At 32.2% G+C, this 26,788-nt stretch overlaps 1 protein-coding gene across 2 annotated transcripts; it reads left to right on the forward strand.

The window, feature by feature from the left end:
- The first annotated feature begins 366 nt into the window (after nucleotides 1-366).
- On the forward strand, nucleotides 367-26,788 carry LOC127702458 (zinc finger protein ubi-d4-like). Of its 2 annotated transcripts, none has more exons than XM_052206666.1 (9): nucleotides 367-449; nucleotides 8,673-8,839; nucleotides 10,170-10,286; nucleotides 11,692-11,882; nucleotides 13,284-13,497; nucleotides 16,147-16,284; nucleotides 17,050-17,162; nucleotides 22,184-22,265; nucleotides 26,421-26,788. In XM_052206666.1, exons 1-9 carry the CDS (start codon nucleotides 406-408, stop codon nucleotides 26,486-26,488), a joined length of 1,134 nt encoding a protein of 377 aa, XP_052062626.1. In that variant the 5' UTR covers nucleotides 367-405; the 3' UTR covers nucleotides 26,489-26,788. The 2 variants fall into 2 exon arrangements, with proteins under 2 accessions (XP_052062626.1, XP_052062633.1); XM_052206673.1 differs by lacking the exon at nucleotides 367-449 and adding an exon at nucleotides 1,454-1,649.

Genomic DNA, 26,788 nt, shown 5'->3' on the forward strand with positions numbered 1-26,788 from the left:
ACCGTTGGTTTTCCCGTTTGAATGGTTTTACACTAGTAATTTTTTGGGGCCCTTTATAGCTTACTGTTCGGTGTGAGCCAAGGCTCCGTGTTGAAGACCGTACTGTGACCTATAATGGTTTACTTTTATAAATTTTGACTTGGATGGAGAGTTGTCTCATTGGCACTCATACCACATCTTCTTATATCTATGTGTGGTATGTTTACCAATGAAATACAAAGTAGGTAGATCGCACTGTAAATTAAGTTAGACCAGGATGGAATTGAACTCTAAGTTCCAGGCGATAGTAATTAAGTCAGTTTCAGTCCTTCCGTAACTGTTTTATCAAGATACGAACGTTTCGGTTTTTAGACGTTTGTTTGTTGAAGGGAGATAACCTATTAACGCTCAAACAAAGAAGAGGGCATGGCGTCAGATATTTTAATTAACCCTTCTATGCTTAAAAAATGGTAACCATATTAATATAGATTTTTCTTCGTGATGACCAGCATTTCCAATAGCATATATACGACTCCCGATAGTATACTGGCTTAGATACAATACACCTTATCGCTATTTGTCCGCCATTACTGGATATCACACAGGTTCCCATAAAATTTTGACGTCATAAAACAAAATATCTGACGCCACAATGGAAAAGTGATTGTTGTTGACGTCAAAAGTTCAAGCGGCCGGGTCAGCCGGAAATAGCGATAAGGTGTATAACGTAACCCTATGTATGCCTCAAACATCTGATAAACCACTTTATTCACTATTATATTACTCACTACATGTAGACACTATTCAGTGAAAATTATATCATAAAGAGTGTGACTTTAAGGTATATCATAACCTTTCGTCAAAATTATATTATATGGACGTATTTATACCACAAATTTTACTCAACAGAAAAACCTGTCAACTTGGAAAAGAATTAAAAAGTGTTTCAGCATGGATTGGCCTAGCTGCAGAATGTTCAGTAGTCAGAAGAGTCAGTAGCTCTTATGTCCTTGTGAATTTTTTGACAATTTGCAGTCTACCATCTATGGTCTGCAAATTGTCAAAAAATATCACAAGGACCTAATACTACGGTTCCACAGCCAGACCATAGCACTTACGGTCCATGTGATATTTTTTGACAAATATTTTCGTTCCTACAGATGCTCCCAAAAAAATTTAGTTGGTAAAACATTTGAAATGCTTCCCTCAGATAATAGATTTAGTAACCTGTATTGATTGACATGGACAATAGGTGGTTTAAACTGTTTAACTCAATAACTGAGTGGACAATATCAAGTGAAACTCAGGTCAGTGCATAATCTTGCCAGTGAAACAACGATTTAAGTCGCCCAAAATTTGGCAAAAATAACAAAATAGCTAAAAACTGGCCAGCTGACTGACTTCATGGCGCAGTCAAATTGCTATCAAATTCAGTATATGGGAGACAACTTGTGATTTACAAGTTGCACAGGTAAACAAAAATGGCGACTGACAAGGAAAACCAAGATTTAAAAAAAAAAAAACCTATTGTTGATGATCAAATGAAATAGATACAATAGCAACTTTGATCATCCTTGTATTTGGATTTAACATTCAAAACAATTTAAACTGGGAAACCAAGCAACTGTTTGAGTTGTCATTTTAAATGATTTTTATCATGAGGAAGTTGGGTAATCACTAAGCTGATTTGTTTATTGTTTTTTCTAATGAAAGAAATTAGTCTAATGATATTCTATCAAAATTCATAATAATAATTTTCCTCTTAGAAAACAATTTGTGATCAACACAAATAATATTTATAGAAATTATTTGTTTCTCTTCTAAAATAAAAATTTAGTTTCTGTCTTATTTATTTTTTTTTTCATTTTAGAATTAATTATAGCAGTTTGTAAAAAGACACATTTGAACATTTTTTAAATGAAATTTCGTTTTTTATTGTTTGATGATAAGAAAATAAAAACAAAAAAACAAAGGAAATTATAATTGCAGTTACCATTTTCTCTTCAAAAATAAACTTTAGTTTTTGTCTTATCGTTTTTTTTATCATTATATAATTAATTAAATCAGTTTGTAAAAATAAATTTTGAGCACTTTTTAAGTTAAAGTTCGTTTTTAATTATTGTTATATATGAAGAAAATAAAAAACAAAAAAGGAAAGAAACTAATTATCGCGATTGCCGTTTTCTCTGTTGAAAACAACTTTCTTTTTTCTTTTCTTTTTTAAACAACTTTATTTTCTGTATAATTGTTTTATTTTATCAATTAGGGATTAATTAAATATTTTTACATTATTGATATAAAATACTAGAAAATTTCCAATCATCTTTTTAAAACTGTTTCTAATTGGTAATATAGAGATTCATATTATTGTCAATAATGGCGTATATGTAATTTGACACATCTCTGCTTCTTTATCATATTGGTAATTAAAAATGACCCGACAATGTAATCGATACGATGGCCGAGTGTCAAGTCCTGTCAATATATTATGTCCGAGTTGCCATAGCTGTCAACTGACCAGTATTCTGCGTGTCACACCCGAGAATTTCCCTCTCCACAGGGGATTTTTTAAATACCCGCCGGGTATTCAAATAACCGGGATTTCAGAAAATGACCTGTTTTAACCCGTATTTCTGACTGGTATTGTTTCCGGTATTTAGAAGGCAAATATACTTTCGGTTTTCTCTGCATTATTCATTTGAAAAGGTAAACATTTGAAATTAGAATTTGCTTATTTACCGTGCCAATGACAGCTATCAAACCATTACATTTGATTGAAAAGTAACAATTCGAGGATTGTTTGTTATTGTACCACAGAAAGTTGAAGCCAGTCAAGCTTGACATACAATTCTATGTCCTGATTAAAAGATTTGCCGTTTGCAAATATCAAATATCCTGTAAATATCATTTTGAAACAATTTGAACCTTTTAATACATTTCTGTTGGAGAGAATAATTTTGTTATCACTTAAATGTAAAAGCTTTAAATCAAACCCATATGCTCTAGATATTACACTGAAAGGAAACACACTAACTTCTTTCTATTTATCTTCCTCCTGTGTATAGGAGCACATTACATTGTAGCTATAATTGATTTCTAATTACATTTATAGCTGGGGATTATGACATTCATTAATAAAAAGAAGTAAACTAGTGTGAATAAAACAATAAAAGGGCATTGCTTCAGAAAGATATTTAATTAATGATAAATATTTATATACTTAACAAATACAAAAGTGATTATTTTTAGGAAACTCAGTGGTACATGTATATGTTAAAGTATGTAAAAAAAACTCTCAATACTAAAATTGGACCGAAAAAGTTCTTATGCGTTATGACATACCTGTCAACTGACCCAGATCCTGCGGGTGTGACCCGAGATTTTCACAATTCTGAGGGGTCACCAGGGATACCCGCTGGGTGGCCAAATAACCCGGGAATTCGGAAAATAACCCATTTTCACCCAGATTCCTAAGCCTTCAGACTGATAATGATATCATATATAAAGTGATTTCCCTTTGAAATACTGGCAAATTCGTAATTCTTCCTGGACAAGAAGTTCAACTAGCTGTGTAAACTCAAATCAAGTGACCCATTTCAGTGCATGGCTTCACTTGACAGCTTTGATGTCAAACATACCGTTAATTAACACCAATTACCTTAGCTTTAGGTCGTAAATAATTTGTTTATTTCAAAGTTGTTTTAAAAACAATTTGAGTTACTTCCCCTTTTTTGTCAATTCACAATATACTCCTTAAACTTATGTTTTTTTTGTAAAAAGATTAAATCTAAAATGAATTGAATGTAAAAACATATTAGAATAATACTTTCACTTATTTTTCTACCTTAGAACAATTAAAAAATAAAAGATTTGAAAATTACTTTTTTCATCTATACCTCCTTTAATTGTTTAACTTTATTTTATTATACTCTAATATCATCCTATGGAACGTTCTACCGACCGTGCAAGGGCTGTATAGCCAGTCAAGGTCGTTAAAAACTTCCATTTGTTGTTGTTGAAACGTTCTAATGTTTAAAAGCTGCACAAATGTATATAAAGAAATTACAAATTGGCACAATGTATGTCTTGGAATGAATATGAAAAGGAATTAAGGCAATTCCTTTGTGAAACAAATTTTAATTGTAAACATGTTCTTATACATTTTTATACGACCGCAAAACATTTTTGCGGTCGTATATTGGAATGACATTGGCGTCGTCGTTGTTATTATTATTATTATTATTTTTATTATTGCCAGATATTTATTTGTTTTTTCTGACAAAAGGACTAATATGATTGTGCAACTAGATATGATCAAATTAAACAACTTTGAATTTGAACTGTTACTTTAATTGTACACCCAGGTACAAATTGAACAATATAAAAAAAATAAGATACATATGGCCCTTTGTATTATAGTAAAAACCAAACATTGTAGCACTGCAAGCGAACGAGCACTTCTCTTTCAAATCTCACCACTTCTCCCTCTCAGTTTCAAAAAGAGAAGTCACTTCTCCCTATGATTCTGAAGTAGTGTGAGCCCTGTACATGTTACTGAAATAATTTTCTCCACGCTGACATGCATTTAATCACACTCACAGTGTCTCAATCTCTGAATATTTTTAACCCATATACCTTTATATAACAATATGAATGTATACATTCAGAGACAGATGCCTGTGCATTTAACGGAGTTTTTGATCTCCAATCTTTTCTTTTTCGTCTAAATGCTATTAGGTCCAATTGATCTACATTTGGAATGACAATAATCTTAAATTGTTCTTTATCCATAAACTAATATTTTTTGTGATGACTGAAAATATCTTCTTGTGTTGATATTGTGAAAAATATTCAAACTCCTAACTCTCATGAAAGCAAATTGTTCTATGAATTTCTTTCTGCCTTTTTGTGTTGTCAACAGTTAACTGGTTAACCACCAGAAGGACCGAAGTTCAAATACCAAAAACATTAACCAGTTAACCGAACTTATTTTCACCTTTAGTTCATTTTAGATAAAAGTGTCTTGAAATCACAAATAACAAGGTCACTGTACATGTGCATGGTACTTAAGTTATTGAAATCAATTGTCCAGTATATTGATTACTTGATTAAAATGAAAACAGTCCAATTTTGCATAATTTATAAGCACAAAGATATATATTGTCTAAGTTTGTGGAAAAATCTAAAGTAAACATCATGTACACGGTTATAAATATATATTGAACAATTGAAAGCTAGACAAAGATAACGATTTAGTTCATTATTTCACTTTAGTTTAATATTCTCTGGATGTGAATGTAAATATGTCAATCATCCCCATCACAGGCTTGGTCATATTTCAAACAATTAACTGATTCAAAAAATTTGAAAGCCATATTTAGTGCATTCTGCTCGAACAGGGATACATAAACGCTTTTGAATTGATGGGATTTATATTAAATGTTTACACATTTTATATCAAGGTACAAGGTTTTAGAAATGGATTACATGCTTCGTAGAATCATGCATATAAATGTAAAAGCATATCTTCTCTGATTATCGTCCCAAATCTTGTTTAAATTTGTATTCCAAATTATTTTTTAAATTTCTGTTACCACATTATACTACATGTATCTGAACTAAATTTTGTTTGTTCCAAAGATGAGCACTGCCATGCATAAGTACGCTAATCAATGTTCCCCTTGAAATCATATTTGAAGAAATTGAGAGAAACTTCAGTTCAGATTGACTGCTAGTTGTTAATAAACGTCTGGTACACTGGAAGATGTTTGTATATTTTTTACAGGTACTCTTTCAAGGTTAGTTTTAGGGGAATTTACCATTCTGGGAATTCTACTTTTAAAAGCAAAAGGGAGAGTAATAACAGAAAAGAATTATTATAAAGTGCATACATTTAGCATATTAAGGTATATAAAAGGAACAGTAAAACAGTATTATACAGTTATAGCCTTTGTATGAGGTCAATACGAGATTTTATCGACCTAAGAGAAGCATATGGACTGAGGATGAAGTCCGAAGTTGATATGCTTCTCTAGGTCGTTATAACATCGTATTGACCTCATCCTAAGGCTACAATTGTTAGATTATTTATCAACAACTACTGCACTGCATGAACAATGTAAAATTGGGGATTTCTAGAATGTATTTTTAGTAACATGCTGTATGCCCTGTGCAATTGGCTGTTTTTGAGCTACAAAAAGCTAAACACAACAGTATTGGCATGCAAACTGGGTAAATACAAATGAACATGTGAATGATGGGATCAAGTTTTAACAATTCACAAATCCTTAAAAATATTCCATTAATAATATAACTTTATATTTTATTGATTATAAAGTATTTGAATGTGATATGACTTACCATGAATCTCTTCTAAGTGAGTAGGGGGTATTATACATTGTTTGAAAACAATTTTAAAAGATTTTCTTTTTCGCACTGTCAACATATCAAAAATGGAATTCTATCATATACCTTAAACTTTTTAACTCATGAATTCAAAAATTGCATGTCTGTTCGTTTTATTTTCTCATCATTGGATGGTAATTAGCTACATGTATGCAAATCTGTCATAGGCATGCTTAGGATCATGTTGAAATATGATTTGTGAACAAGACTTTAAATGATTGTACTTCCAATCCAAGCATTAGTTCACATCATGCAATTCAGGAAAAGAGAGGAGAAAGATACCAAAGGGACATTCAAACTCATAAGTCGAAAATAAACTGGCTAAAAAAGAAAAAGACCAACAGACAAACAATAGTACATAAAACACAACATAGAAAACTAAAGACTGAGCAACACGAACCACACCAAAAACTGGGGGTGATCTCAGATCCTGCTCCACATGTGGCACCCGTCATGTTGGAAGTAGTCAATAGGATGAATTAATAAATATTGATTTACTTTGTCATGTTTGTTATTACTGGGCATATACATGTATTGATAAAACTTGGTAAATATGTACATTTGTATTTTATGTTTAAATGAACGTATTATGTGTGAGTGTGTGACTGGTGGTGTCATGTTTTTTTTTTTCTGCTTCTGCCAGATGATGGCCACACTCAACTTAATAATGATACTAAAATGTACCATGACTTTGTAACACAAACAATCCCACCCTTCTCCATAAATGCTTGCAGTGAATGAGTAACACAGGAAAGTGCCCATCTCATGTGCCCCTAGCTATAATACTGAATGGAGTTGCATCTAAGTAAAGCAATTTTATTAAATGGTTTATTTCTAAGTTTCTGCCATATTGATGAATATTCCAAATCACTTTTATCCATATCTTAATATTATGTTGATATGATACAGATGGAATTAGCATACAACCCAGTACTCAGCATGGGTACAGTCAGTGCTGTTAAACACTTTTTATACGGCCGCAAAATTTTTTTGTGGTCGTATATTGGTATGACGTTGGCGTCGTCGTCGTCTGAAGACACATTGGTTTTCGCACAATAACTTTAGTTTAAGTGAATGGATCTATATGAAATTTTTACCATAAGGTTCAATACCACAAAAGGAAGGTTGGGATTGATTTTGGGGGTTATGGTACCAACAGTTAAGGAATTAGGGGCCAAAAATAAGCATTTTTCTAGTTTCCAGACCATTACTTGTGGAAAGGTGTATGGATCTCTCTGAAATTTTCCACAAGTTTCAATACCACAAAGGGATGGTTAGGATTTGCTTTAGGGGGTTATGGCTCAAACCGTTAAGGAATTAGGGGCAAAAAAGGGGGAAAAACAAGGGTGTCCTGGTTAATGGACAAATACTTTAGTACACAACATAATTTAAAGCAGTGTAAGGGAGGTAATTCAAATACATCATTTGAATTACCTCCCTTACACTGCTATAAACTATGTATAAAGTAATGGTTAATGAACAATTAAGACAATTTAAAAGCAGTGTAAGGAAGGTAATCCAAATACAATGTTTTGATTACCTCCCTTACACTGCTTTTAAATTATGTATAAAGAAATGCATATTTATAAAGGAATACCAGTAAAAATATCTGCAAATGTTGCATCTTTTTTTTTACCAAAAAATCCATATAAAAAATTTGACACCATATTTTAAATTCTATTATAAAATTGATTAAGAAAGCACTATGGTAAATTTAAATAAGTAATTATGGTTGCAAACTCCATTGGAAATTTGAATTGAGATTATGACCGTAACTCGAGGGAAAGAATTTTTTTGGGGGGAAAAGGGGGGGGGGTCAATTTTTTCTCATTTCAGATTTCAGAAATTAAAAAGAAAAATTCTTCAAAAAGTGTGTGTGTGTGGGGGGGGGGGGGGGGGGGGGGGTAATTTTTTTTTTTTGTGGGGGGGTCAATTCGCAACAGCAAAGTGTATTGCACAAAAGCAAAAAATTGAATATAAATTCAAATCATATAACCAATTTTCAGTTCTTTGACTACAGTTGTTCTGTGTCAGAAACCTTTTATGTGTCAAATATTTAATTACAATCCAAATTCAGACCTGTATCAAGCGCAAATATTGCGTCCATTTTTGCCCCAACTGTTCAGGGTTGGACCTCTGCGGTCGTATCCAGCTGCGCTCGGCGAAGCAATTTATTAGTTTTGTTCTTTAATTTTCTCCTGCACAATGCATATTCATGTATTATTACCTAGAATTAAAATTTCGTAGTTAACATATTTGAAATATTATGTTAAATATATACTTTTTAGCATTGGTGGGAGTGAACAGGCATTCATAGAAGCAATTGAGAATGCTGCTAATGTTAATACACGCCTGGGCATAGAAAGAAAAATGAGACTTCCGTTTCTTGACTCACAGACTGGTGTGGCACAGAATCATACAGCTTTATGGCATCCATATAAAGATAGACAACAAGGTAAGTACTTTTTGGTGTAGTTAATGAAAGAAAATCAGTATACTTTTGACACAATATGTGACAGGTCCAATAATTTGGGGACAATAACTTAAAATCTGTTAAAGATGTCCCTCTACCACTGACTTTATGCCCAAAGACCTGTGTTTAGAAATGATCTTAATATATTCTTTTTTTTTTTAATCTTTCCCTTGCTGCTTAGAAACTTATCAACATTATTTCAAATAAAATAGATAACCTGTTGTTTAACAGAGGGATTTAAAAGAAATGCAGAAAACATATATAACTGCTTTTATATAATGAAAATAAACGCTTTTGTCAAATGGAAGTTAAACAAATGGAATCGTAGTCAGAAAATGATATACCTTGGCACCAAGGTTTTTCATTAGGATAAAGTTTTGAATAACGGATATTGTTTTCTATTTTGACAAATTATATTTTAAGAAATAAATAAGTTATTACCAGGTACATTTTACAAAAAATGTATATGGCAAGCACCAAACTCTATACAATGTCTCCATTTTTCATGTTGTTTGCAATCAAATAACTGAACTCTGCACAAATGATATGAAGTATTGCTTACAATGTACATGTACACAGAAAACCATTTATTATCATTAGGGAGCCACCAACTAGTCCGCAGAGCTTTCTCATAATCACTGTTTTACTCTCTATCCTTAAGCAGTTCAATAAAAAAATAGACTACACAAACATTTAAAACTGTATAAGAATAATGACTCAGTTTCATGTCCTTGGTGTATTGGTCCCAGTTTTTTTTTTTACATTACTGATCATAATAACTTGATGACCAAGTTTTTGTGACAAGCCTGCATGAATTTGTTTCATACTGGAACATCAAGTTTTAACAGTTTTTGATGCAGCATCTAATGGACAAAAATGTCCAAAGTTTGTTGGTTTTGATATGTTATTTTGTAATCTCATTGATGTACATTTTTATGCCTCACCTTCGATAGTAGAGGGGCATTACGTTTTTCAGTCTGTGCGTCCGTTCGTTTGTCCGTCCGTCCGTTTGTCCATCTGTCACGCTTCAGGTTAAAGTTTTTGGTCAAGGTAGTTTTTGATGAAGTTGAAGTCCAATCAACTTGAAACTTAGTACACATGTTCCCTATGATATGATCTTTCTAATTTTAATGCCAAATTAGAGTTTTGATCCCAATTTCACGGTCCACTGAACATAGAAAATGATAGTACGAGTGGGGCATCCGTGTACTATGGACACATTCTTGTAATATTATGAAATTGTTTTATTTTTATCCATATTAATTGTATATTGACAGCTTGCATTTTATTACACAGTTGAAAATTTTTATAGGACAATGTAAAGGCCAGTTATACAGTTACCCTGTCAAGAGATGGAAAAAGAAAAAACGATTGGCTTTTATGAATGCAGAAAGCAAAAAGACATCAGATATTGAGACTGGAGAAGCTGGTAATACTTTAAGAATATAAGAATGTTTGCTACACATGTTTTCACTTTTCACAGATTTCAGTGGAAAACTTTTGTTCTTTTAAATATCAATTATGACTTAATATATATAATTATTGAAAAAAATTTCAGAAACTTGGATTAAAAAAAAAGTAAGCATTTTGAAATTAGATTTTAGGGTAGTATTTTACTTTTCCAGTCTCATTTATACATGTATTGGCTTTTTAAAAACCAAAAAAGGAAGAATTTTTGCATACTATGTCATTAAAAAACTTTTGCAGAATAGAATTTATTATGAGTTACAATGGAATATATAATTTTGTACATTAATATATTTTTTTATCCTGGTGCTAGGGATGTCGATGTGTCCATCCATTTGGTCTTCTAAGCGCTTTCAAGCCTACAATTCTTGACAAAGGTCTATATATCAGCAATGTCTTGGAGACTTGGACGTGTACAAAAATCAGTGCCAATCAATTATTTTTAAAGGAGTTATGCTCCCTTGGAAAAATAAATTCTATGGAAAATTGTATTGAATATTTTCTTACACATTCAATTCTTTCCAGATTTTTATGAAATTCAGATCAAAGGTATAGATCAGTAATGACTCAGAAGACATTGCAAATCAGTGCTGATAATTTATTTTTAAAGTAGTAATGCTCTTGGGAAATGTAAATTCTATGTGCTTTAAAGTCTTCATATTCTTATAGGATTATTATTAAAATCATATCAAAGATTTTAATCAGCAATGTTTCAGACTAGTTTGAAAATCAGTGCTGATTAAAAGTATATCAGGAGTTTCAGATAGCACCATGGTAAGAATGGGCAAAAAATTAGATATGTATTGAACATAGTTTGCATGTGGTCACAACACTTCCTCTATCCTCTCTCCTTATGGACACTGCCCATGAAGTTTCTTCTCTTTTTTATTACCTTTTCTTTATTTGAGTTTTATTTTCTTTTGTACTTGACATGCTGTGGTTTATTCAGTAATAAATAATTAAAGAGAATGAATTTATTCAATGTGTATGAAACAGTTTTATTCATTTTCTTTAATTTATCTTAAATATTAAAGTGTCCATTTTTTAGGGTTGTCTTATACTAGACAGTAAAGTAGTGGAAGAGAAACTTATTAAAAGGAAATAACACTTTTAACTTCTTTTCTTGGATTGTTCAGCCAATTTGAACCAAATTGAGCTGGGATAATATATGCAAAGTTCTCTGACTGTATGCATCCTGCTCAATGAAAAACAAACACATCTGAAGGTAAATTTTTAAGAAGTTATCTTTTCTTGAGCAATCATGGTGTAAATTTAACCATGTGAGTGATTCAGGTTCCTATGAGTATCTAGGTTATATTTGCTGCAAAACAGTCAAGACATATCTGTGAGAACAGTTTTATTGACAGATATGCATCAAATAAGTACAGTAGAGAACCCAGCTATTCGAGTGGAAGATGAGAAGAATGAGTTGAGCAAAGATGCATGGTATGATGAATATGATGATATAGATGAACCACCAGATGCAGGCGAAATGGTAGATGACCAGTCAGATATTAGTGACTTTGAAGAAACATATATAAAACGCCGCAAGAAAAAGGTAAACAGAATTATTATGAAATTTCTGTTCCAGTGTAAAATAGAATTAGGAAGCAAATGTATTGTAAACCATGCATGGCTAAGGTGTTAATTTTGAATATATTCAATATTTTATCATAGGAACAAATTGAATTAACTCTATTCTTGGCTGGTTGGGCTGGCAGACAGGTAAAGATATCTAATATTTGTAAACAACTCCTCCTACAGATCCCAAAAGGCCAAGTGAGCTTTTCTCATCACTTGGCGTCAGTCGTCATCAGTTAACTTTTACAACAATCTTCTCCTCTGAAACTACTTAGCAAAATTTAACCTAACTTGGCCACAACTTTTATTAACTTATGTTATTTACAACATAACATTTAGGTATGTTGGTGTAGAGTTGGAAGACTATATGTTTATCCCTTGATGTCTTCTGTTTTTTGTGTCATTGGATTCCATTCTAAGTGATGTTTTCATGACATCTCCAAGGATGATCAGTTAGAGGATTGTGTAAAACTATTGATTCTTATGTTTATTTATGACCCAGGATGACTGTTGAGCACTTTTACTTTACCAATTAAGTACTCCACTGTCATATAATGGTGATTTCTCATCTAAATTTTAATTTTATAAACAGGAAAAGATAGTAACTGTCACAAATCATTGCTAAATGAACAGTTAAAGAAGCATTCTTTCTCTTATTCTTAGCAGATTAGATCAAATAGATAAAAAAAAATACTCATTTGGAGAACCTTCAGTCTCCCCTTTTCCTGCTGATAGGAGTATAACTACCAGATAATTTGAAGGAGTTGACTTTCTTCAGATTGCAAAACTTTTCATTAAATCATTAACCTAAATGCATTGCAATGCGTCACTTCTAACTGGCGTTAGCTCATTACAATCCATTTTATTCAACATTACTAATCTTGACGGGACAAAGCAAAATTTTAAATTTAACAATAAAGATTGAGATGAAAAATAGAGGTGAATGATACCAAAGGGACATTCAAAATGATAAGTCGAAAATAAACTGACAACACCATGTTGAAAAAAGAAAAAAGACCAAAGACAAACAACAGTACTCAAAACACAACATAGAAAACTAATGACTGAGCAACACGAACCCCACCAAAAACCTGGGTCGATCTCAGGTGTTCCAGAAGGGTAAGTAGATCCTGCTCCACACGTGGCACCTGTCATGTTGCTCATGTAAGAGCAAACCAGGTGATAATTCTAATTCGGTAGGTCACATTTGAGGAAAAGATAGGTCAAGATTGGAGGCAGACTTAACTATATCTGCTTTATCCTTTATCTCAAGTTCGATGGGATAGATGTGTTCAACTTAGTCACCAAACTTTGGATTATTTAGTGAGAGAACATGACTGTTTAATGTTTATATATCTCTTCTTTTAATTCATAAAAGGGACCTGGAAGAGGTAGAAAGAAAAATATTGATAAAGATAAAGACTTAAATCCAGAGGAAAGAGAAAAACCATATGCCTGTGAAGTGTGCAATGCCAGGTATAAGACCAGGCCAGGGCTATCATATCATTACAACCATTTCCATAATGGTATAATAGATGATCAAGAATTATCTCAGTCACCCAAGCCTCAGAGATCAACTCGCAATTCCAGTGGTAAGATATTTAAGCACACTTGTAGAAGGGTTTAGATATGCTTTGGTTAAAGTATTTAAAACATGAATACACTGAAAGCTTCTTATATAAGTCCATCTAAAATTTTTTAGAGATTCTGAAAAGTTGTATGGCCAATTTCCCCTGTATTTATTTCACTGACAGGGTCAATATCTAAAAGTTGTCAAATCCTACCAAAAATTGAATATTTCAAAGTCAATATCATATACTTATAAAAAGTGTTTCACAATTTTCCATATTTCCATATTATATCATATCAATAATGCTGTTGAAGGCATTTTTATGCAAAATTGAAAATTTTTCATGCTTTAGTAAATTTTTGCATTGAAGGACATAGCTGCCAAAATGAATTGATTTGTATCTGAAACACAATACATAGCTTTACTGCCAGCATGATTTTTGTTTGGTCAACAATGTCCTTGTACATTTTTGGGTTGAATAATGAATATTTGACAAAATCTCTCAAATTGGCAGTCTTGTGCATTCTGATGATGACCTATTTAGAAATTAGTATTTGACCATATTATCAACATTTTGATGGGAGTTAAGGGAGTTTGACCATTTGTTAAAGAATTGTACCGACACCACCTTGTAAATGCAACTCCTCAATAACCGTTTTACAGAAAGCTCTAATTCTTAGTAGTATTGTTTGTCATGTGTAGTTGACCATATTATACCACCATTTTGATTTGACAAATTTTACTGGAGTTATGGGACTTTATTTGTTGACATATTGTAACAACAACACCTTGTGAATGCAACTCCTCATAGACCATTTTAAAGAAAGCCCTCATACTTACTGGTATTATTTGACATTATGTGTAGTTGACCATGTTATAGAGTCATTTTGATCCAGGCATTTTTATGGGAGTTATGGGACTTTTATTTTTTTTTTTTTTTAAGTTTTGCAATAGGTTCACCTTGTGATGCAACTCCTCTAGATCTGAGACCATTTGACAGAAAGTTGTCATATTTGGTAGGGTTGTTTGCCGTCATGTGTAGTTGACCATATTAAACTGTGATTTTGGTTGGGACTATTTTTATGGGAGTAAGTTGGTTTTTTTTATACCTTATTTTGACTATCCTTCCATAATGACACATTGTGACACAATTTAATTCCTCTTTTAAACAGCACGTGGACATTTGACTATGCGTAGCAGTCTTGTTTCTTTTAATTTATGAAGTCTTATCTCGATTTTACAACAAATTTCAAACTCCCTCTCTTAAAAATCTCTTAATTGTTCTACTAACAATTGCTAACTGAGACATCATCTTTTAAATGATATGTAATCAATCCTAAATATTCTGGAATACACAAAATGAAATCTATACATGGAGCCATTTCACATGACTGATGACATGTTAGAAACTTTGCTTAATATTTTGGCTGTACAATTGGAAACAATGCAAAAGTTTAATTGAAGTCTAGTAATCTTTGTAGAAGGTACAAATCATTGGGATATTAGTACATGTAGATGTATATATATAGATTCTACCACTGCATCGAGTGTGATACGATATTTATCCACTCGAGACAGTTAAATTTTCAAATTTAAAAAGCGAGGCTTGCCGAGCGTTTTAAATATTTAAAATTTAACTGTCGAGAGTGGATAAATATCGTATTACACGAGATTTGGTGGTGGAATCTGTTTCTCTAATGATTTTCAAACAATACGCAGGCAAATTTATTCCTTCTTTTTCGAATGATCTGCAAAAAGATGTGTTCTTTCTATGTGACGTCATTAGGCATGGTCGCCTTTTTTCATGCCGTCACAATAGGAAATTCAGAGGAAAGCAAGAAAATTCGATGTCATAATCGGATTTTAACCAATGAAGAACTGAGATCAAACGAACCACACGTTGATTAAATTTTTTATATACAACGGGTGCAGAAAGGGATAAATTGACGAAGAATTAGAGAAACGTATATATGTATGAATGATGATGTTTCATTGAAAAATTTATGTGAATGAACATGAAAAATGTGATGTTGCTGCATTGTACAAAACATTACATGGCATCATTGCCTAATGATTTTTAGTGTTACAATCCAGTACATCCTTTCTGCAATCTAAGAAATTATTAGGCATTAGGATCAAATTGCCAATTAATAGCCGTAATAGATATAAGAAGATGTGGTATGAGTGCCAATGAGACAACTCTCCGTCCAAGTCACAATTTGTAAAAGTAAACCATTATAGGTCAAAGTACGGCCTTCAACACGGAGCCTTGGCTCACACCGAACAGCAAGCTATAAAGGGCCCCAAAAATGACGAGTGTAAAACCATTCAAACAGAAAAACCAACAGTCTAATCTATATAAAAAACGAGAAACACATATGAACCACATCAACAAACGACAACCACTGAACATCAGGTTCCAGCTAAAAAACAATAATAAAAGTATACCAGGTACTTATTTTAGTTTATTTTTAATCATTATCATGTTTATTCATTACCACAGAAAAAACTAACAACTTAACACCTAAATTTTAATGTACTTGACTTTATGAGATGGCCATTACTTTGCAGTTACAGTCACTAAAGTATAAACACTGCAGGTATTTTTGATAAGTTATTCTGTTTTATATAGGGAGTATTTACTTAGATGTAAATATCTTTCTTATTTCAGGTCCAAAAAGTAGTATGACGATAGATGATAAAATATCTGCAAATAATTATTGTGATTTTTGTTTGGGTGATTCCACTGAAAATAAGAAAACTGAGATGCCAGAAGAATTGGTTTCCTGTAGTGATTGTGGACGTTCTGGTAAGAAGTATACATACTATTGCTAATCATTTCCTATATCACCTATTTTGTTTTAGATATTTTTGTCATATAGCTCTTCAACTGTTTCGGTACTTATATATCCCTCGGATTTCAAATGTTTGGCATTGAGCGTTCCTGATGAAGGTAAATCCAGAAAAGCGCTTCGGACGCATGCAATTATTAAACGTGTTGTTTTCAATTTTTTACAGCAGGAGACTACCATAGTGGTAGTGCTGTTTATATGGAAATTGATGATATTTACATTATTGTTACAATTATTTTTAAAAACCTCTATATTCAGACATTTATTACGTACATGTATATTAAACACTCACATTCATAATTTCACTAGTTTCAATTTTCAGACCTTAAAGAAGGTATGATCAATATGAGACATTACTTGGTGCCTAAAATAACAAAAATAGTGGAAGTCCTCAGTCCTTTCATAATGTTGGTTTTTATGGACAAATAAATAGGATTTTATATTTCGGACATTTAGTATAGAATATCAGGTGTGATGTCATAAAAATGTAAAAATATACTTATATATTGAGATTAATGACCAGTTTACATATAGTTTTTGCAAAAATTAAACATGAGATTAAGGTTTCCCTTAAATGATATTTTTCCTCGTTAACATCTTTGTATAAGACGGTGTAGCAAAATATCTTATTGGTTAATGTGACTCTTATAATATTAATGCTATTACCTCATTGTGTACTTTGATAATTCTTATATGTTTAAATTTTTTTTTTTTTTTTTTAGGACATCCAACCTGTCTACAATTTACACAGAATATGATTGTATCAGTGAAGAAGTATCCATGGCAATGCATTGAATGCAAGTCCTGTGGTCTTTGTGGAACATCTGACAATGATGTAAGGCTGAAAATATTTTGTATGGACAAATTTTTTTGCAAAAATTTTTCAGTTATATTTCATTTGAGAGAACCTATATTTTAGCTTTATTTTTATTGTGATAAAGGTGTGCATGTCCATCTGGCAGGTTTCATCTTAACGCAAGTAAGATTAAGGCCAGGAATCTGAGCAGGTTTATTTTCTCCCAGCAGTAATTAGACCCTAATAACAGACATGATTCACCTGACCTTGACCTCTTTTCATGGATCAATGATCAATGTTAAGTTTTCATTGTTAGATCTGTTTCTCAGATACTAAAAGCAACAGGTCACAACATATTTGGTGTATGGAATGATTATAGGTTGCACTTCTGTAAATATAGACAATGCAATTTCCCATAGGAACTCCCTTTGCAGCTAAAGCTGTGCCACTTTTACTATGAAGTTTCGTAAAAAAATATATCCTAGATCTGAAAGTTGATATGCACTACATTTTTATTCAAAGGTCAAAACATAGGGCTGTGCGGCATATTTTCAACATTTATATGCCCTGAACTTCTAAGAGTATAAACTTAAACTAAAATTCTGTACTATCCCTACCTCCACTTTGGGTGTCCCTCTGAATTCAATTATCGCCGCTACCATCTGTTTTTATACTGGTAACATTCGCAAGTTTTTCTCTATGAGATGAAACATAGAGATCATATCTGGGACAAAATATCTATGAATATTATATATCTCCCCAAAAGAGGCATGGCTTTTGAAACAGCTGTATTTACAAAGTGCAACCTATAAGGTGAACATGTCTTTGTTGTAGGGTTCATCTGACCTTGACCTCATTTTCATAGTTCATTGGTCAATGTTAAGTTTTCATGATTAGGTCTGTTTCTCAGATATGATGAGCAATAAGTCAACATATATGTTTGGTGTACATTTCTGTCTGGTAGGGGTTATCTGACCATGATTTCAATTTCATTGTTCATTGGTCAAAGTTGTTTTTATGCAGGAGCGGAGGGGGCAGTAAGTTTTACCCTTGTCCCTCTGTACATCCATCCGTACGTCCCAAAGTTTTTTTTTACGTTCTCTAACTTTAGTTTGCCTCAACCAAATGTTATGAAAATTATACATAATGCTTATTACCACAAAACACAGATCAAGTTTGAATTTTGGTGGCATCACTTTAACCGTTCTAGAGTTATGCCCCTTTGCAAATGGAAAAATTGCTGAATTTTTCGTTTCCGTTCTGTAACTTTAGTTTGCCTCAACTAAATGCTATGAAACTTATACACAATGCTTATTACCACAAAATACAGATCTAGGTTGAATTTTGGTGGTGTCACTTCAACCGTTCTAGAGTTATGCCCCTTTACAAATGGAAAAATTGCTGAATTTTTGTTTCCGTTCTCTAACTTAAGTTAGCCTCAACCAAATTTTATGAAACTTATACACAATAATTATTACCACAACACTCAGATCAAGTTCAAATTTGGGTAGCGTAACTTTTAGCGTTTTTCAGTTATGTCCCTTTATAACTTTATATGATATGCAAGCGGGGGCATCACCTGTGTCCCATGGACACATTCCACATTTATTAGTCCGCCATCGACGAAATCGAAGGGGACTTTAGGTTTGCACTCTGTCCGTCTGTCTGTCTGTCCTACAGTCAGTCCGGCAAATCAGTTTTCCACACTTTTTATGCCCCGCCAAAGAGGAGGGGGCATTAAGTTTTACCCTTGTCTGTCGGTACGTCCCAAAATTGTTTTCTGTTCTCTAACTTGGGTTTGCCTCAACCAAATGTTATGAAACTTACACACAATGCTTATTACCACTAAACACAGATCAAGTTTGAATTTTGGTGGCGTCACTTTAACCGTTCTAGAGTAATGCCCCTTTATAAATGGAAAAATTGCAAAATTTTTAGTTTCCGTTCTCTAACTGAAGTTTGCCTCAACCAAATGTTATGAAACTTATACACAATGCTTATTACCACAAAACACAGATCAAGTTTGAATTTTGGTGGCGTCACTTTAACCGTTCTAGAGTTATGTCCCTTTATAAATGGAAAAATTGCAAAATGTTTAGTTTCCGTTCTCTAACTTAAGTTTGCCTCAACCAAATGTTATGAAACTTATACACAATGCTTATTACCACAAAACACAGATCAAGTTTGAATTTTGGTGGCGTCACTTTAACCGTTCTAGAGTTATGCCCTTTATAAATGGAAAAATTACAAAATTTTTATTTTCTTCTAAATATCAAGTAATTTTTAAAATTGGAGTTATCTTCCTTTGTCCATGATTATAGGTGAATCAACTACAATCAATGCTTTATACAATGCAATATTTAATTTTGACTTCCACTGATAAAACACAGATCAAGTTGAATTTGGGGAGTGTCACTTTAACCATTATTGAGTTATGCCCCTTTATAAATCGAAAAATTGCAAAATGTTTAGTTTCCGTTCTCTAACTGAAGTTTGCCTCAACCAATTGTTATGAAACTTATACACAATGCTTATTACCACAAAACACAGATCAAGTTTGAATTTTGGTGGCGTCACTTTAACCGTTCTAGAGTTATGTCCCTTTATAAATGGAAAAATTGCAAAATGTTTAGTTTCCGTTCTCTAACTTAAGTTTGCCTCAACCAAATGTTATGAAACTTATACACAATGCTTATTACCACAAAACACAGATCAAGTTTGAATTTTGGTGGCGTCACTTTAACCGTTCTAGAGTTATGCCCTTTATAAATGGAAAAATTACAAAATTTTTATTTTCTTCTAAATATCAAGTAATTTTTAAAATTGGAGTTATCTTCCTTTGTCCATGATTATAGGTGAATCAACTACAATCAATGCTTTATACAATGCAATATTTAATTTTGACTTCCACTGATAAAACACAGATCAAGTTGAATTTGGGGAGTGTCACTTTAACCATTATTGAGTTATGCCCCTTTATAAATCGAAAAATTGCAAAATGTTTAGTTTCCGTTCTCTAACTGAAGTTTGCCTCAACCAATTGTTATGAAACTTATACACAATGCTTATTACCACAAAACACAGATCAAGTTTGAATTTTGGTGGCGTCACTTTAATTGTTCTAGAGTTATGTCCCTTTATAAATGGAAAAATTGCAAAATGTTTAGTTTCCGTTCTCTAATTTAAGGTTTCCTCAACCAAATGTTATGAAACTCATACACAATGCTTATAACCACAAAACACAGATCAAGTTTGAATTTTGGTGGCGTCACTTTTACTGTTCTCAAGTTATATCCCTTTATAAACATAAAAATTGCTGAATTTTTCGTTTCTATTCTCTAACTTTAGTCTGCCTCAACCAAATGTTATAAAACTTTTACACAATGCTTATTACATATAACAAATAATACAGATCAAGTTCGAAATTGGGTGGACATACTTTTACCATTCTTGAGGTATGCCCCTTTAAAAACATAAAAATTGCTGAATTTTCCTTTTTCGTTCTCTAACTTTAGTTTGCCTCAACCAAATGTTATGAAACTTATACACAATGCTTATTACCATAAAATACAGGTTAAGTTTGAATTTTGGTGGTGTCACTTTTACCGTAGTAGAGTTATGTCTTTTTGCAAATGGAAAAATTGATGAATTTTTTTGTTTCTGTTCTGTAACTTTAGTTTGCCTCAACAAAATGTTATGAACAATACATATTACCACAAAACTCAGATCAAGTACAAATTTGGGTAGTGTCACTTTTACCGTTCTTCAGTTATGTCCCTTTATAACTTTATATGATATACAAGTGGGGGCATCATCTGTGTTCCATGGACACATTCCCCATTTATTTTCTTCATGCTTGAAGATATTGATTTGATATTTGATGTATTGTTTTATCATGACAAGTTATGGATCAAGTTTGAAATTTGTTCCGTTCTGATGATTTTGTGCAGAGTTATGGTCCTTGGACAGAAAATTCACTCAAATAATCAGTTTTCCGTACTTTTTTTTTGTCATTCTTGAAGATATTGATTTGATAATTGGTATATAGTTTTATCATGAAAGTTACAGATCAAGTTTGAATTTTGTTCTGGTCTGATGATTTTGTGTAGAGTTATGGTCCTTTGACTTGGAAAATTCACTCAAATTATCAGTTTTCCGCACTTTTTTTGGGTCATTCTTGAAGATATTGATTTGATGATTGGTATATAGTTTTATCATGACAAGTTACAGATGAAGTTCAAATTTTGTTCCGGTCTGATGATTTTGTGTAGAGTTTTGGTCCTTGGACTTAGAAAATTCACTTAAATAATCTGTTTTCAACACTTTTTTTCGTCATGCTTGAAGATATTGACTTGATATTTGTTATATAGTTTACACCATGACAAGTTATAGATCAAGTTAGAATTTTGTTCCAATACAATGAAGGGGCTATGTATTGCCATGCAATACTCACAGACTGCTTGTTATTAATAAGGTTTGTTTCTCAGAAACTATACTGCAATAGGTCAACTATATTTGGTGAATTGAATGATTGTCAGGTGTGTATGCCCAGCAGGGTTCATCTGTTCTTGACATCATTTCATGGTTCATTGGGCAACGTTTATTTTTTTTTCGTGATAAGGTCTATTTTTCAGATGTTATAAGCAATAGGTCAACTATATTTGGTGAAGTAAATGATTATAAGGTGTACATGTCTGTCTGGCAGGGTTCATCTGAGATTGAACTCATTTCTTGATCAGTTATCAAAGTTAGTTTTATGTTTATTTATATCTCAGTGACAAGAAGCAATAGGTCACCTATATTTGGTGAATGGATTAATTGTTAGGTGTATATGTCTGTTTTCGGCAGGATTCGTCTGACCTTGACTTCATTTTCAGAGATCAATTATATAACTAATAATTTTAATATAATCATAATAATTGTGATACCTGAAGTAAAACCTTATCTTTAAACTTTCAATATTCAATTGTAATAAGTTAAGCAGATTAGACATTGTTTAGATTGTTACTAATTGAAAGTTACAATAATATTTAATTCCTATTACATGTATCTTTTTTTAGGATCAGTTACTGTTTTGTGATGATTGTGATCGTGGATATCATATGTATTGTTTAAATCCACCTCTTACTACACCACCAGAAGGTATGTAATTAATAAATAACAAATTAAATTTAAAAAGAAAGGATATGGGTAGATATACATAATATAGACATCCCTGAGATTCCAGAAAATAACACTGCTTCATCAAAGTAGTAGAATCTTCAGTCCTGTTTTTATGCCTCCCCTGTCACTGGAGGGGGCATTAAGTGTTACCCTTGACCGTCCGTACGTTCATCAGTACGTACATCCTGAAATTGGTTTCTGTTCTCTAACTTTAGTTTGCCTCAACCAAATGTTATGAAACTTAAACACAATGCTTATTACCACGAAACACAGATCAAGTTGGAATTTGGGTGGGGTCACTTTTAACATTCTTGAGTTATGCCCCATTATAAAGTTATATGCAAGCAGGGGCATCATCCATCTGTGTCCCATGGACACATTCTCCATTTATTTTGTTTTGAAATGATTAATTCAACAGACACCTTACAGAAAAAATCAAAAAAGCTTCTAGAATCAACCTAAGAAATATTCTGATGTCTTTGAAGGATATACATAGCAGTGATACACACTGCATATGAAACTGGTTAAAACATTAACAAAATTTCAGCTAATACTAAAATTTAGTTTTTCTGGGCCAGAGGCTCCATTTGGACAAACATATATAATGTTAGAGATTTGTGCCTTTTTTGAATGATTTATGATCTAACATTTTACTGAATATACAACAAAACGTGTTTTTAGTTTCAATAACTTTATCCATAAACCAAAATATTTTCATTGTCTAAAAAGACTTTAAGCCATTTCATAAGGGATGGTAGATATTATTTAACAGCATGCTTTGTATTTTGTCTTACTTGAGGAGGGAAGGTACAGGATATTCTCCAAGGGAAAAATTTCCGTTGTGAAAATTGATCTGAAACCATTGGTAGAGGACTTTTAAAATTAATTTCACTTTGAAATCTTATGAAAATGTAGATTTGTCGAAACTTCAAAGCTATGAAACTTGATAAAAACTATTTGACAGAAATTTTCCTTCAATATAAATACCTTCAAACCTCTATTTAAGATTTTCTAATGAGGATAACTACAAGTGGCTGGTAAAGAGATGTGACGTCTTAAATGAAGTTCCTGATTCTTTCCTAGTTCAGTTGTTTTAAATACACCACTAAATATATTAATATCTAAACTTCTATGGCACCCATTTCTAGCTGAAATTTCAAATAAAAATTTATTGACCAATATAATAATGAATCCTAGCTAAAACAATGACTAGATAAGAAATCTATCTCACTTGAATATTTCGTTTTTCAAAACCTGAACTCTGTTTCCTAGGCCTAAATGTGAAGATTGTGTCAACTGTAACCAAAATCTCTATTTTTGGCCTATTTGGGGTGTAAATGTCAACGCTTTATTAGTTGAAATTACACTACATACTTTGTTTATCTATTGATTCCATGAAAGACATTCATTGATTATAATGCCATGTAATTTTTCATTGTTTACATTTTGTAAAAGAATTTCACTGTATTCTATCTTTAATGTTTCTTGTAAGCTTTGAAGCTTCCTATTTGATATAACTAACATAGATTTGGATTTCTTAAAATTTCAAATCATATCATTATTTTCACATCATATTTTAAAAGTTGCCATCTCGTCATTATTTTTATCACATATATCATTAACGGAACTTGAGGAGTATTTCAGTGTTGTGTCATCCGCATACAAATCAGGCTTTGTATGATTTAGTTGAAGGTGGGAGATCATTAATATATAAAGGAAATAATAAAGGGCCTTGAATACTGCCCTGCGGTACACCAAATTTTACTTTTTTACCTGAAGATATGTTGTTGTTTATTTTTACTTTTTGAGACCCGTTTGATAAATATGATTTGAACCATTTAAAAGAAAGAGTATCAAACTTCCCTCTGTTTGTTCTTTCTTTCCTCTTTCTATTTCACTTTTGTATCTGCAACTGCTCCTGAACTGCTTGACAGAATTTTTCTGAACTTTCACAGAACCTTACTTACATGATACACTTTTGAGCATCCTATTTCACTTCTTCATCTGACTGATTTTAAAGGTATACATAATATCAGTATCTTTACCATATAATGCTATTGTGCACCTCCTATTAAGGTTTTTTTGGGGTTACTCTCACCAAAGCATGAAATTTGCCATTGCTGTATTTTTGTGCATATTCATTTTGTATCTGCAACTCCTCCTAAACCCTTTATTACAATTTATTGAAATTTCCTCACAATCATAACCTTATAATGCTATTGTGCACCTCATATTTTATGGTTTCCTTCAGCAAATTATGTCAGAATTTAATAAAACGTTCTCAGAATCTTCTTCTTATAAAGCTGTTGTTCACCTCCAATTCTGTTTTTGATCTCAACTATAAATGGGGTTTCCCTTACCAAAATAAAAAAAATATGGAGATGATTGCCAATAAGACAACTATCCACCAAAGTTCAAATAAAGTGGATGTAAACAGTTAAAGGCAACTGTACGGCCTTCAACAATGAGAAAAACCCATACCGTATAGTCTCTTTAAAAGGTCCCGACATGAAAAATATGAAACAATTCAATGGAGAAAACTAATGGTCTAATTTATACGAAACAATTTACAAATACAAATATAGGGAAGGGTTGAGATCTCACAAAACATATTTAACCCCGCCACATTTTTGCGCCTGTCCCAAGTCGGGAACCCCTCTGGCCTTTGTTAGTTTTGTATGTTTTTTAATTTTAGTTCATTTATATGTTTTGGAGTTTAGTATGACTTCCATTTTCACTGAACTAGTACACATTTTTATTTAGGGGCCAGCTGAGACCCACCTCTGGGTGTGGGATTTTCTGGCTGCATTGAAGACCCATTTGTGGCCTTCAGCTGTTATCTGCTCTTTGGTCGAGTTGTTGTCTCTTTGACATATTCCCCATTTCCATTCTCAATTTTATGACAGACACATGAACCAACGAAAAACCACTGAACTACAGGCTCCTGACTTGGGACAGGCACATAAATAATGTGGTGGGGTTAAGCATGCTTGTGAGCACTCAACCCTCCCCTAACCTGGGACAGTAGTGTTACCGCACAACATAAGAACAAACTATAAAAATCAGTTGAAAAGGGCTTAACTCATCAGATCGATACAAAGCAGAAAATCTAACAAAAACATAGACCGAACGTGGCAGGGTTTTTATACATCCCTAACAACAAAAAAACACAAAGTACAGATCTGAGAGTACTCGCAGTAACTGACAGCTAGTTCAAACAACTTCAAAGCCAATAACAACTAATAAAAAAAATCATGTATCTAAAGCATCGACCTTTGCAAGGAGCAGAGGGGTACCATTTTGTGAGATTTGCTTGCAGTACATTTAGCTCACATTATTTGTTTATGTGTATCAATTCAGAATCTAAATCCATTGATTTGTACTTATTTGATAATTTATTGATTGTTTGACAACTTGTCAGTAGACAAGTAAGTATTTGCTAAGGTAAATTTAGTGTTTTGTTTCTTGCATGCATAGATTTTTTTTTTTATTCCTCAGCTAGTGTAATCAGGCATTCTCCCATGGATCCACAAGTCGTTGATGCGGCATATCCAGTCAGAAAATCTTTTATCTATTCCTTGACTGAGAACCTTGTATTAAATATTTGATTGTACCCACACTCATAAAGTGGGTGGTTTTCTGAATTCTTCTTGTTAGTCCTTTCTGTTTGGCATCCATTTGTCTAACTGCCTGTTGGTAACTTTTGTTACATGTTTCTCAGCTTCTACTTCATGGTTGTTCTGGAACTTTATAATCCTGAGTTGAACTCGAACCGTAGTATTTGCTGGGCAGTCTTTTTTCTTTGGAAATTATTAAGACACTAAGGTTTTAACACCTTTTCAGGTTCCAAACAGTTGGCAAATGATTTATTTGTGATTTTTTTCAAAAATAATAGTTGATGACCCCAAATGCTATGAAACATTTATGGCAGTTTTTTTTCTAAAAGTACCAAAAGAATGAATAAAATACAGTGAATTGATTTTCATAATGTATGAAATGTTTATAGATTCCTCACTCAATGATATCCATTTTGCACAATACAAGTATCTTCCTTACTTGTGAAAATCTGCTTACATATTTGTCTATTTTATACATATCTTCAATACAAGGATTATGGATGTTTAAATTTTGCAGGTAACTGGAGTTGTCATTTGTGCATTGAAGAATTCCATGGTGGAAAGAAGCCAGAGGGAATGAACTAGTCATGAATTGTCTGAAGATTCTATGTTGTTAATAACTTTAAATGTAATTGTTAAAAACATTGTTACAAAATTTAAATTTAATTGTAAATCAAAATTACAAAAAACAAGATCAAATAATTTGTATCGATCCATCAGATTGAAATAGTTCATTACATAGTTTGTACAAAAATGTATATGATTATTTTAAAAGAATATTCATTTTTTTTATATAATAATGTGAGAGTTAAAAACAACTGAATAAGTTATTGTTCAGTCAAAATCTATGTTTACATGTTTAAGAATAAACTTTTTTAATATCAA

Source organism: Mytilus californianus, unplaced genomic scaffold (assembly GCF_021869535.1).
Source record: "Mytilus californianus isolate M0D057914Y unplaced genomic scaffold, xbMytCali1.0.p SCAF_1, whole genome shotgun sequence".
Lineage (NCBI taxonomy): Eukaryota > Metazoa > Mollusca > Bivalvia > Mytilida > Mytilidae > Mytilus > Mytilus californianus.